Source organism: Enoplosus armatus, chromosome 9 (assembly GCF_043641665.1).
Source record: "Enoplosus armatus isolate fEnoArm2 chromosome 9, fEnoArm2.hap1, whole genome shotgun sequence".
NCBI lineage: Eukaryota > Metazoa > Chordata > Actinopteri > Centrarchiformes > Enoplosidae > Enoplosus > Enoplosus armatus.
This window is the reverse complement of record NC_092188.1, coordinates 9,395,430-9,408,385: the sequence shown is the minus strand read 5'-3', so window position 1 is coordinate 9,408,385 and position 12,956 is coordinate 9,395,430. Positions and strand designations below refer to the sequence as shown.

Sequence of the window (12,956 nt, the reverse complement as noted above, 5' to 3'; positions counted from 1 at the left end):
GAATCAGCATCCTCTGCGGATTGCCTGTCTATTACCTCATTAAATAACACCCCCTCCTCACCGTCAGATGACCATAGGTGTCGTTTTGGGGGCGAAGGGTGGCCGGTGTTTCCCGACACTAGTCGAGTGGCTCCGAGAGCGAGCCCGACATATTCTGAACATCTTCCAAATGTTGAGCCCGAGTCGTGAAGTGCTGCTCTTGAGGGGGGCGAGGTTGAGAGGGAGGGAGACGGCGAGGCAGAAAACAGGCATCATCCACACAGATCTTCACCTCTGAAAGCATCCCGACGTCTTCGCTGACTGCACCGAAGCTCCAAGCGGCCAGCTGAAGGTAGGTGAGCTTTCTGAGCTGCGATTTTCTTCTCCTAACATGCATGTGCGGATGTGTTGTTCTACATTGGACTGGTGCGTGACGGGTTAAATTCTGCAGTTTTTTGGTTGATGCGCTTATCGGCTATCCCGGCCCGGAGGTGACTGATTAGACTTAGAGCTGTGAGGTTTGTCACCAGCACATTATACTGTCAATGAGGAGAGGTGTGAAAATATGTTCATCATACTGACTGAACGGTCCCGGGATGCAGCCGACGTCGCCCTCATTGGATATTTTAGGTTAATTTCATTGATTCCTCAGCCTCCTGGTGGGGTTCAGGTGGTCTAAAATATAATGCAATGATCTATTTTGTAGGATGCATGATATCAGATGTTTCTAATCACCTTATACCTATGTGATCAGCTTAAATTAAAACAGGTATGTTCAGTCTAAACCGGCCATTAGTCCACCTTAATTGAAAAATTTAACTATTATTGTCACTGCTACCATTATTATCATCATATGAAAATAATATATGATATTTTATAGTCTTATGTCATTCTTCTAATGCTACCTTCTCTTCATACAAGGAAGTTATAGTCCAATAGGCTATATGTTCTTTACAGTTAACACTTAAAAACCTTAATAGCATCCATTATCTGAGAGGAAGCTCCAGGCTGAAGGCTCTCCGGCTGTGTTGCCTTCGCCTGCAGTGTGCTGCTCACAGACTGTGGCCCGAGCTGCATGAAGGCCTTCAGGCACATGAGAGCAATGACTATATTATAAATAATCTTTGAACACCATGAACAAATTCCACATCCTCTGTGCTCTCATAGCGTGTTTGTCAATACTGCACATAGCTCCACCACCCTTCTCGCTGCTCCTCTTTCATGTCCACTGATTTTAATGAATCTGACAGGTGCAAGCAATATGGTGGAAATCTGTCTTATCCTTTAGTTCATTGCAGCCAGCTTTGGAGGAAAATAGGTCAGCTAATGGCTTCCTATCAAAGATAAACTTTACAAATTATACATTTGGATTTTGTCTAGACAAGAGTTTTTGGTTGTTTGAGCCTCTTTTCTCTGCATCATGTCTTTCTGCTGTGCGGATCTGAAACAGGATATGGGTCGTGGTGATGCAGAGGTTGCCAGTTTGGACATTTTGGAACATCAGAGTGGAAAATTTTAAGTTCCTGAATTTTGAATGCACCTCATTTCTGCGTATTTGCTGCACATGAAGTAAACGTTCACCCATTTTCACGTGTGTCTCTTTGCGCAGCAGTGCTTTTTTTCCTCCTTCTTTTTGACGCCTCATGATTTATAAATGTCTAGCGCTGTGAGAAGAGGGTACAGTATGTGTATTTGTGTGTGCGCCTGTAAATGTGTGTTTAAGCTCACTTCTAGCATGCCTCCTCATCGTCGGAGGGACCTTACCCCATGTAGAGCCATTTCTAGTCATCACTAGTGCAAAGGAAAAGAGTAAAGTGAAAATGATAGAGAAATGATGAAGGGAGAGCACACAGAGTTTGCTTTGTTGGGTCCCCACATCTGCAGTCATTGAAGGCATTTCCGCCTCTTTAAAGCCCATGGACAAAGACCTGTCTGTCCTTCCAGTAAGTAGGGAGTTTGGAGTTAGAAGGAACACAGGCACAGGCTTTGATTTCAGAGTGGGATGCACTGGCTTGGATTATATAAGATAAGGAGGAGGGGAGGATGAAAGAGACATAATAAGAAGAGAAAGAGATCCAAAGAAGAGAGAAATGCAAAGAAAAAGGGAAATGCAATAGATGCCCCGAGATAGGGAGCGGAGGATTCGGTTGAGAGGAGTCATACTGAGAAAACAAACTGTGGTGGAAAGAAAACAAGAAATGATACGGAGCTGTCAAAAAGAGACATAGAAAGTTAAGGAAGGCAGCAGAAGAGGACAGGCAGACTCGAGCAGGGTCGTGATAGTGGTAGAAAGTAACACTTGGAGATGTGAGAATGGTGACAGAAGTGTGAAAATGGAAGAAAAGGAGGAAGAAGAAAGAGTGGAGAATCCAAAGTGAAGGGAGAGAGAGTCAGGGAAGGATAGCAGATGGCATAATTGTCTGTGTCTTTACAGCCCAAAGGACAGTGAGTGAATAAGCTTATAATACAGCTTGCATGTGTTTTCATCAGCTTGCATGTTTGTGCTCAGTGAGGCGGCCCTTGAAGTGGCCTCAAATGCTCAAAATTACACAGAAATGAAGGAGAAGATTTTAGATTTCTTGCTTCACAGATCTTGCGTAGAAACACCAGATTGGCTGTGGTGACTCCTTGAGGCCTACTGCTGTGACAAACAGATGGACTCCGTTCACTTTTCTCTTTCTTCAGAGCCAACCAAACATCTCAGATTGCTGTATTAATTAGCTGCCGACAGCTGCAGGGGTCAACAGCCAGTATTTTAGTCGGAAGTTATGATCAGTGCACGATGCAGTGGCCTCAAATGAAGGTTCAAAGTCTGAGGCAAAAATTCCCAAAACAAGGACGGGGACTGCAGTAATAAAAATACAGTGTAATATGAGTTATATAGATGACTGTAGCAAAGGCCAAGAGACACTGTTCAGTGTGATGCAGCTTTGTTCCATATTTTGTTTCAGGTGCAATAAAATCAGTGGGCTTTTAGGCTTTCTGCCCGGAGTGTGGTGTGCAGATGTGGCAGACACAATGCAGAGGGCCTTCTGTGAAATGGCAACTTTGGTGGTCAGATTATGACACTGTGAAATGTTTATTATTTCCATTAAACAATGAGAGGAAATGGCCTCTCTGCTGTTGCTCTTAAAATATGTTCATATGACACGTATACAACAACAGACAGGTGTCAGACATACAGAAAGTGCAAACGTAGGCTCATACACAGTGTGAAGATGGCTTAATGCGTCATCATTTCCAGCAGGAAAGTGATGTCTTATAATGTCTCCTGTGTTACAATGAGACACTTTAATCTTTACTGCATGTTTATTAGCTGCTGCAAAGTCTGACAGTGAACACTGCAGGTGTTCCCTCCCAGTCCCCTCCTGGGCCTTGTAAATGAAAACTGCAGCAAAATCTGCCTTGCACAAACCCTCTTGATGTGTTGTCTGAGTGTAGCAGAAGGCGGTTCACATCATAGTAACCCCCTCACTGTTGCCATTAATCACGATTCTTCTCAGTAACCGTCATAGGAAAATGAGTTTGCCTTGCAGTCCTTCTTGTTCTGGACATTTCCCGTTGGAAAAAAACCAAGCCAAGTCATCATTCAAGGTCCCATATTATGCTCATTTCCAGCTCCATATTTTTATTCTGGGACTCCACAAGAGTAGCTTTGTATGATTCACAGTTCAGAAAAGTCTTTATTCATCTGATACTGGCCCTTTATGCAGCCCCTCTGTTCACCCAGGCATCGCTGATTACTGTATAAAACCACACAACTTTTATAACTTTATTCATTGATTTTGGTGAAACTAGATCATATTTTATGGGGACAATGTTTCTGGTTTTCCCTCTGATGTCCTCCGGCTGCTCTGCCTCAACTCTCGGTTTTCAAGTTTCCTGATGGACAGATAGCTTTAAAGTAACCACTAACTGCTGCTAACTGTAGCTGCCATCAGCTCACAACCGAAAAAGCACTTTCTGCAAGACATACTGAACGATCTCCAAAACCTTGACGAGTAGTCCTGAGCAGAGCGGCCGAATAACTAACAGACTGAAGAAAATATGGCATGAAAGTAAAATGTTAGAAACGTAGTGCTTTTGGCTCACAGGGATTACTTTTACATATGTTTACCTCATTATTTGAAACTTTGGCAATGTTTAATATGAATATCTGACTGTGTAAAATTATATATATGACAAAAAATAGTGAATAGTGAAATTAAAGTTTAATAAAATAATATAGTAATAAAATAAGGAAAAGCATAATATGTTCCCTTTAAGAACCTCACGATTTGATTTATCTTGAGACTCCTGAATTATTCTGTGTTTAAATTCAGGCACATAATAAATAAACAATCCTTCCCAGTGATCCAAAGCCAGGTGGCCCTTGTAAACATGCACATACACTTAAAAGGAAAGGGCCTATTTAAGACATAAATGCCTGTTGGTATGGCCTTTAAACAACACCAACTTTGACTCATAAATCTACGCATGACCCTGATTTTAAATCGAGCTCAGGTATGCTATTAAGTTATACTGGCATTGTCATTGGCTTTCTCAACACAAGTTGCACCACAGGCTGTTTTTTTATGTCTGAAGTCCAATAATAACCTCCAGGCAATGGCTATAAATTGAATTTACCAGAACTGTCTGCAAGACTCCCTGCAGATAGTCTCTTCAGGGAGGTTTTTTAGATTTATAGTGTGATTAGATAGCCAAATTGAATTCTTAATGCACCTTAAAGAACAAATACAGGATAAGGCAAAATGAAGAAAGATAGAAGGAAAGAAAGAAAGACAATGCTGGCCTCAAAGGTATGCAAGTTTAAAAGACAGGACACTTTTGTGGCATGTCGATAACCTTGACTGCATGCTACTTTCTGCACTGTCTGACTGTGAGCACTGCAGGTGTTTCCTCCTGGTCCCCTCCTGGGCTTTTAAAATGAAAACCACAGGAAAGTTTCTTTTGCTCCAACCCCTTGATGTGTTGCCTCTGATGTCTCAGCACAGACGAAAACTGTTCACATCATCAATATTTCCCCTCAGTGCTGGAATTAATCAGGATTCTTCTCGGAAACCTTCACAGTTTCGTGGAAATAATGTTTTTGTCCCAATCCCCTTCCAGTTCTGGACGTTTCCTGTTTGACAGTTACCCAAGCAAAGACTTTTTTAAAACAACAATATAAAAGAGTATTCTTCTGCTGCGAAAGAGATTCATGTCCTTGAATCTTTGTAGCAAGAGGTTTATACAGTAAGGAACATTACTACTTAGATTTACTACTTAGATTAATGTCAGTGACCACTGAATGAAGGAGGACTTCAGAATATGTGTCGTTCTGTTGTTTATTGGCTGCTGACAATAATTTAGCAATATTTCTCAGAGATTCTTGACAGTAAACCTAATTTTACCTCTGTTGTGTGTGAGTGTTTGTGAATGTAAGCAGGAAATCTTCAGAACCATTGAACAGATTCCCTTTATATTTGGTGCAACACTGATCCAAGAAACTACTGATTACATTTAGATCTGGATGTAGGATTTGAGCCAGAAGGTTGTTATTGTATTTTGACACAATGTCCCTTCAAATTAAAAAGTGACTGCCTGCTTCCAGAGAATGGAAAGCAACAAAATCAAACAAAGAAACACTTCCAGTTTCTAAAAGAGTGTGAAGTTCACTGTATGTGTGTCTGTGGACGCTTCAGTCATCATAGGGTGATATCATCCAGGGATGATGTCATACACCAGTTTCACTGTGAAAAAGCAACAGGGTCAAGCTTGTCCTAATAACCGCTCTCTACTGATTCAGAATACACCGAAATATAAAAGCTGAATAAAGTAAAAAAAAGAGTGATACATATGTACAATTCTGAAGGCAATAACATAAGCCTGCCTATTATGTTGACTTTCTATGAAGACATACACCTTCCTTTTTTCTTTCTAGGCACAAAAGCATCAGCCAGGATGGCGACAGTCAGTGTGATCATATTCAGCTTTCTGCTCACCGCAGGTATGTTAGGGAAAATTTCTGATTCTTCTGGTACTGATCTGGAAACATGGAAATTGTGTCTTTTTCTGCGAATGTCAGTGTGCAGTCTTTTGGCAATCTGCTACTCATGTTAGACTGTATTGTGTGCTCAGGAAACACAGTTTTATTTAATGGGTTAAGGTTTGAGGGTGCTGTTTAACAAACAACATGTTAAGTAATTCAGAAGAATATGTGAGAATAAGCCTTAAAGATAGAAAAACAAAATTGTTTTAATGGAGAACAAAAACTCAGACACTGTATTGCTGTTTAATGAATGAAAAGAGAGTCATAACATTACTTAATGTTTATTTTCTTCTTTGTTTAAAGCTCTTTCTGCCCCTGTGAAAGGTAAGACTATAGTGTGCCAGTGCATCATATATAACTCTGAGTTTATCACTCATCAGTTATGAATTACTTTCTTGCCCTCTTATGTGTTTGTCAATGCTTCCTCCTTTCTTGGTCCATCGTATAATCCAGTCACTGAGGACAACATTACCTTGTTCCACGGGGAGGATTTCCACATCTTGCTGCCCTCACTCACGTTGGAGGTCACGTTTCGGAACAGGTCTTTGCCGCGGTCGGCTGATGTGGTCCTGATGCGGGGCGGCATCGTGATCAACAATCGGGCCAAACTCAACCGCCACCTCAGCCACCTCGTTATAGACGCGGTGGGTGAGGGAGACGAGGGCATGTACACCGTGAAGAATCCAGACAAGCCAGAGGACGTCAAACGCATTATGCTTGTAGTTCGAGGTATATATTAGGAATCGTAATGAGGAATAGCCTCAACTGTCAAAACTGAGGTTTAAAATCAGCTGACAGACTCAAATTCAAGGAATTCATATTAGTACCAGTTCCCTTTGGATTACTTTGTCTGTGATACCAAATGTTACACATAGTAAACTATACATTTAATAGTGTTTTTATCCATCACTGTCATTATCATCATTATTTTCTCAATTTGTCAAGACGGAGAGAGACGTCTTTCAGTGTCTCAATGTTGGTCCAAAACCAAAAAGTATTTAGTTTACTATCATAGAGGACTAAAGAACGCAGCAAAAATGTACCTACAAGAAGTGAATTTTGGCATTTTTGATTGAAAAATGACTTGAAAGATTATTCGAGTACCAAAATAATAAAAGTTATAGCCAATTAATTTTTTCAATGGACTAATCTATTAATCGTCTATCCTTTCAGCTCTAGTTTCAAATGGCAACATGTCTAATAAATGGTTGACATCAGTGGTGGAATGTAACAAAGTACATTTACTCAAGTACAGTACTTGTAATTTACATGAGTATTTCCATTTTATGCCACCTTATATTTCTACTCTATTATGTTTCAGGGGAAAATATTGCATTTGCAATATTTTGACTTCACTACATTTATTTGACAGCTAAAGTTACTTGTTATTTTTCAGATTACACTTAAAAAACATGTTATGATCTTAAGATAAGATATGTTGTTATGGATTAAACTACCTAACAGCATATAAAATTGTTAAAATTAGCTGCGCCTTGACAAACTACAAAAGTAAAATGCTACTTACATGTACAAGTTTATTAATCCAATAATATGATATTTAACACTCAGTTTTCTGTATTGAATACTTTTACTTTTGATACTTAAAGTACATTTTGCTGATAATACTTATGTACGTTCACTAATAAATAAAAGTCATATTGTCAATGCTGGACCTGTAATGGAGTGTTTTCACACTGTGGTATTGTTACTTTTACCTACATAAAGCATTTGAATACTTCTTCCAACACTGGATGTCATCAGAGCCACAAACCCTGGGTGAAGAATAAGCCTCTTATATCTGATCTGGAGTGAGAGTCATCGTAGTGTAGGAGCTGTCATTTCACCTGCTTTAATCATGCAGTCAGCAGCCAAAGAAACCTCTCAGTTACACATCCTGTTTGTCCTCAGAGCCTTGCAAGTTCCAGCAGTGTTGACTGTGGACACACACACACACACACACACAAACAAACATGAGAGAAGGAGGGAGTGATTCAAATACGCAGAGGGAGGAGTGGGCTCAAACCCAGCATGGATAAAGGCGACTGTAGCGTAGCAATATGTGGAAGATGTGCCATATGGAGGGAGTAATGTGTTGTGAGGTGATGTGTGTGTTTGTGTGTGTGTTCTCAGAGTGTGAGAGCACACCAGAGCTGCCAGGCAGTAATTATGCAGCTCTTTAACCACCAACCCACTCCTCTCTCTTTCCCTCCCTGCTGTTTTCCTGTCTTTATCTTGTCTTTACTGTCTTTCCCTCTATTTGGTTTGTATCTCTACCCTTTCATCAGCTACCCTGATATTTCTGGATCAGTGCTCCTTTCTCTGCAATCTGTCCCCCTTTTTGCCACATCTGTCAAGCCATTCCCTCGTCCGCTCTCTCCCTCACCCTTTCACCCCTCTGTCCTTTTCCTCACGTAAACTCAATTTCAATAATTTTTTCCCTTCACCAGAAGCAAATAAACTCTCTTTCTTCCTTCACTTCTTTCTGCTTAAATGTCAGGCAATTTCATGTCTTCTGTATTAACCTTGTTGCTTCCTTTTACTCAAGAACAAACTGTTTGCCACCCTGCTTTTACCTTCTAGATTGCACCAACGAGCAGATCATTAAATATGGAGACAGCTACGTTATTCCGCTGTTAGGGGTGACTCCTCCCATCACCCTGGAGTACAAGCCCACTGCTGTGGAGGCCAACCAGACATCTAGGTAGAGTCAGTAAAATCACGCTGAAATTTAAACCAAGAGCATCTGTAATGCGACAGTGTGTCTCAGACTTACCAGGAAAAGGTTGAGGAAGGTTCATCCTCTTCAACTTTCCCTCCTGCAGACCTGCTCTGGTGCTGCTGACCAGCACAGGCATGTCCAGGGAGGGCTACCATGGTCGAATCAGCGTCAACGAGCACCGCGTCACCCTCAGTGGGGTCACGGGGGCAGACGAAGGTAGCTACACTGTCAGGGATGCCGAAGGTGACATCCAAAGGAAAGTGTGTCTCAACGTCATAGGTGAGAGCACAAATGGAGACCGATCATATACTTTTTTCCTCTCCCATACTTGACCTTCCATCAGGATGTTGTTGTTTCCTTTCTAGCTATAACGCTCCTCTTGTCTGCCATAATGGGTTTTTAAAGACCCAAATGTTAATGGGCTCTAGCAGGCTAATGCATTTTAGATGATCCATGGGCAGAGCTGTGATGTATTTATTGTATGTCCTTCCTTCTCCTCTCTCTGTCTGTGTCTCAGAGCACCAAAACTTTGAGACCCTGCCACTCGGTAAAAGATTGAAGATCAAGCTGATACTCAACAGCTCCTTGGTCCACCTCTACTACAGCCCAAACTATGACCCCACTCCCCGTCTGCTCCTGGACAAGGGAGAATTTACAAGTGTAACTGGAGCCTCTTATTTCTTTTCAGTCCCACTACCATTGTGACAATGTGTTTTCCGTATTTTACAGCAGAGATAGACAAAAATAGTGTTATCAGAAGGGCTTTTACTTTTAAATCACTGAGTTACCATTGCATAAGTTGCACTTATGTCATTTCTTTAGTTACAACTTGTGTTTCCAAAAAAAAAAAGTATATGTTTTTGGATATGAACATATAATATCGCCAGTTAACAATAGGTTTCATATACAGCTACAAAACTTATTCCAGGGTTTCCTACAGTGTTTTAGAGCAGTGGACCACCTTGTCTGAAACAAAGATCATGAAAAATGTATACACTTTTATGAAATATGACATTAAGCATTTTAGAATACAGCAGAGGCACTATTTCATGCAGCAAAATCATTATATTTCATGTGATTTTCATTGTTTAGGCTCTCATCTGTCAACTAAATGAAAGCATTCATTAATGTTATATGTATGTTTGCTGTTCAGTGTTAAGTTAATTGTATAAATGTCTGTCTTTTCATTCTAGGCTCAAGCTGAGCTGAGTCTCCAGGACCGTCTCTCTATGGAGGGTTCAATGGTTTTTCTGGATCAGGTCAAGGCTTCAGATGCAGGCCTGTTCAAAATTACTGACATACTGGGCTTCACAGTGTCCAGCATCCACCTGGGAATACAACGTAAGGATGGAGATGGGGCAGAGAAGGAATGGTTGAAAACTGGGCTGAATGGTTTATATTGCTGTGATAGCTGCTAAAGGATCAAAACATAGTAGGGCCAAAATAATACTTTAGTGGCTTCAAAAGAAAGAATAATCCCTTTCTTTTGTCAGCTGTATTCAAACACTGGAATTTCAACACGTCAGTGAAAGGTCAGTTGAATTATTTATTCTCCCACTCCTGTCCTTCTCTCCCCTTTCCCACCATGCCTCCATGCAGCCTACAAGCTAGAGTCACTGTATGTGGCCATCATTGCCCTGTTGGGCCTGCTGGTTTTCCTTCTGCTGGTTTGTCTGCTGTCCTGCCTGATCAAAGTGAAGAAGAGGGCCAAGAGGGCTGCTGCCCTGGAGAAGATTGCCCAGAACGCTGGCAAAGAGGATGAGGGAGAGGCCTTCAGACAGGTTGGAGTGACAAACATACAACTGACAATGTGGTGGAGGTGATGATGATGATGATGATATGTATCCTGACATAATGAATGACTATTGTTTCCGTGTGCATCATCACAGGTGGTGAAGAACATCACGAAACTCAGTGAGGAATCTAAGCATTCCCAGGCAGACAACACAGAGAAGTCTCAGAGCACTGAGGTGGACATTAAGGTGAGGATATGTGATATTCCTTTCTTAAAACTGAGTCTTTAAGAGGTTTTAATCATGTCTCCATCTTTATGCTGTTTTCTGCGTTCAGACAGCTGCAGCTTATTCAGAACGCTGCTGCTAGAGTCCTCACTAAGATCAAGAAAGTGGATCACATCAGTCCAGGTCTCAGATCTTTGCAGTGGCTTCTTGTGTGACAAATGATTGATTTTATAATATTACTATTGGTTTATAAAGCACTGAATGGTTTAGGTCCGAAATACATCTCTGATCTGCTGCTATGTTATGACCCGTCCAGACCTCTCAGGTCTTCTGGGACAGGTGTGCTCAGTCAAAACTAAAGATGAGATTTTATGCACCACATATCTGGAACAAACTCCCAGAAAACCTGAGGTCTGCTCCAACTCTCAGTTCTTTTAAATCTAAACTTAAAACCTTTCTGTTTGCCACTGCCTTTTATTATATTAAATTTGGGACCGATCATTCATATTTTGCACTGCACTGTAGCTACGCTGTGACTTTTATTCTCCTGTTTTATTCAATTTTAGCTTATTATTATCCTCTATTTTATTTACTCTTTTAAAATCCTATAACCTTTATATTGCCTTGTGTTTCTGTTATATCTTGTCTTAACATCTGTAAAACACAAGACTAAACTGTCTTGTTGTTCAAAGGCACCATACAAATCAACTCTCCTTTCCTTGTTGTCTGTTTGAACTCAGGGTCTGGAGGTTTCCTCTAAAGAGGTTGGGGTCGATAACCTAGAGACCAGTGACTCTGGCGTCGGCTTTAACACCGCCCTCCCGCTGGACACTGACACTGATGCCCCTGATCAAATTTCCGACTCTGTGGCTGTAACCATCTCTGCCCCTGAAACCAAACCAAGTCCACCTCCATCTGCTGCTGAGTCCAAGCCAAGTGCTCCGCCAGCTATGGAAATTAAGACCAGTCCAGTAGCTGAAACTAAAGCCTTCCCAGCACCCGAGACCAAGAAAACCCCTGATCAGACAGTGGAAGCAAAGTTGGACGTGCCCAAACCAGCAGATGTTAAGCTTAGCCCAGCCCCGAGCCCTGAGCCCAAGGCCAGGAGTCCAGCTGATCCAAAGCCTGCACCCAGCCCAAGCCCAGAGCCTAAACCAGCTGCTCCTAAAGCAACCACTCCAACACCTGAAAGTAAGAGTGCCCTGACTCCCACACCTGAGCCCCCCAAACCAACCACACCAGAACCTATCACCAACGGTACACCTGAGCCAGGCCCGGATTTCAAACCAAGCCCAGATCACGCTGATATTATCGGAGGCTCAGCTCCAAAAGCGGCTCCCCCTAAAACCCCTGAAGTGGAGCTGAAATCCAGTGGTGCAGCACTGGAGGCCAGCAAAGACGCCACTGTGGCTGAGGATTCAACCACCACCACCTGAGAACTGTCCCTGCAAAAATCCAAGGGAAGCCCCACAGATTTTTTTCCATCTACCACCACCGTAGACAATCGAACACCCCTACCAAATAAAGAAGAAACCGCTGAAACTGGGGCGAGGACTTCGGTTTAACATGTTTTCAATGCCTGAACACAATATTACCTTGATAACAGTATCTCACTTGTCTATAACTAACACGTAACCTTTGAGACTTTCTTATTCAGAAAAACTTCACTCAACAAATGCGGCTTGTTGATTGTTAAACATTTTAGTTGTATGCACCTTGCAGCCTCATGTTTTGGTAACTTCACAGTAAAACTGTCAGACTGCAAATTAAATCCTTTGCAGAGTTTACAATTAAAATGTTAACTCTTTTCTAAGATAATGAGGTAGCCAGAAAGGTTTACAACATTTCATAAAAGTAAGAACATAATAGAATTCCTCATTTGATCTTAACTAACCACTAATTAACCACTGTTTCCCATTTAAATGCTTGTTCCTCTATCAGCATGTGGATAAAACAGACAAAGTGCATGAAATGTTCAGCCAACTGAACTTCATCTCAAACCTGAACTAAAATGTGTGATGACATTCTTCTGATTGGACATCATCAAAACGGAAATGAAAACCCCTTTTGATCACCCAAACAACATTCTGTTGTTGGCATTTTGTACATAGCTGAAATGTGGATGTTATACGCTTGTGCCAGTCCTCTGCCTTCATAAACATCAATCAAACTGCAATACATTTTCACATATAGAAAAATGATTAGTTATGCACTAATTAAAGCACACAAGAAAACATACTAATAATACTAACCCCACTATTTATAG

The 12,956-nt window shown here is 41.4% G+C and overlaps 1 protein-coding gene across 1 annotated transcript; it reads left to right on the top strand.

The window, feature by feature from the left end:
* The first annotated feature begins 268 nt into the window (after nt 1–268).
* Nucleotides 269–12,126, top strand: LOC139290121 (uncharacterized). Its single transcript, XM_070911814.1, has 12 exons — nt 269–331; nt 5,903–5,968; nt 6,314–6,334; nt 6,464–6,739; nt 8,141–8,170; nt 8,591–8,711; nt 8,833–9,008; nt 9,247–9,389; nt 9,923–10,070; nt 10,329–10,510; nt 10,619–10,711; nt 11,431–12,126. The coding sequence occupies exons 2-12, from the start codon at nt 5,923–5,925 to the stop codon at nt 12,124–12,126; spliced, it is 1,932 nt and encodes a 643-aa protein (XP_070767915.1). The 5' UTR covers nt 269–331; nt 5,903–5,922.
* Nucleotides 12,127–12,956: the final 830 nt, after the last annotated feature.

Excerpts from the sequence above, each read along its gene's own strand:
- LOC139290121 (XM_070911814.1), top strand. The coding sequence starts at position 5,923 with ATGGCGACAGTCAGTGTGATCATATTCAGCTTTCTGCTCACCGCAG. Across the intron at positions 6,335-6,463 it reads TCTTTCTGCCCCTGTGAAAG|TCACTGAGGACAACATTACC; the intron begins GTAAGACTATAG and ends CGTATAATCCAG. Across the intron at positions 9,009-9,246 it reads AGTGTGTCTCAACGTCATAG|AGCACCAAAACTTTGAGACC; the intron begins GTGAGAGCACAA and ends TCTGTGTCTCAG.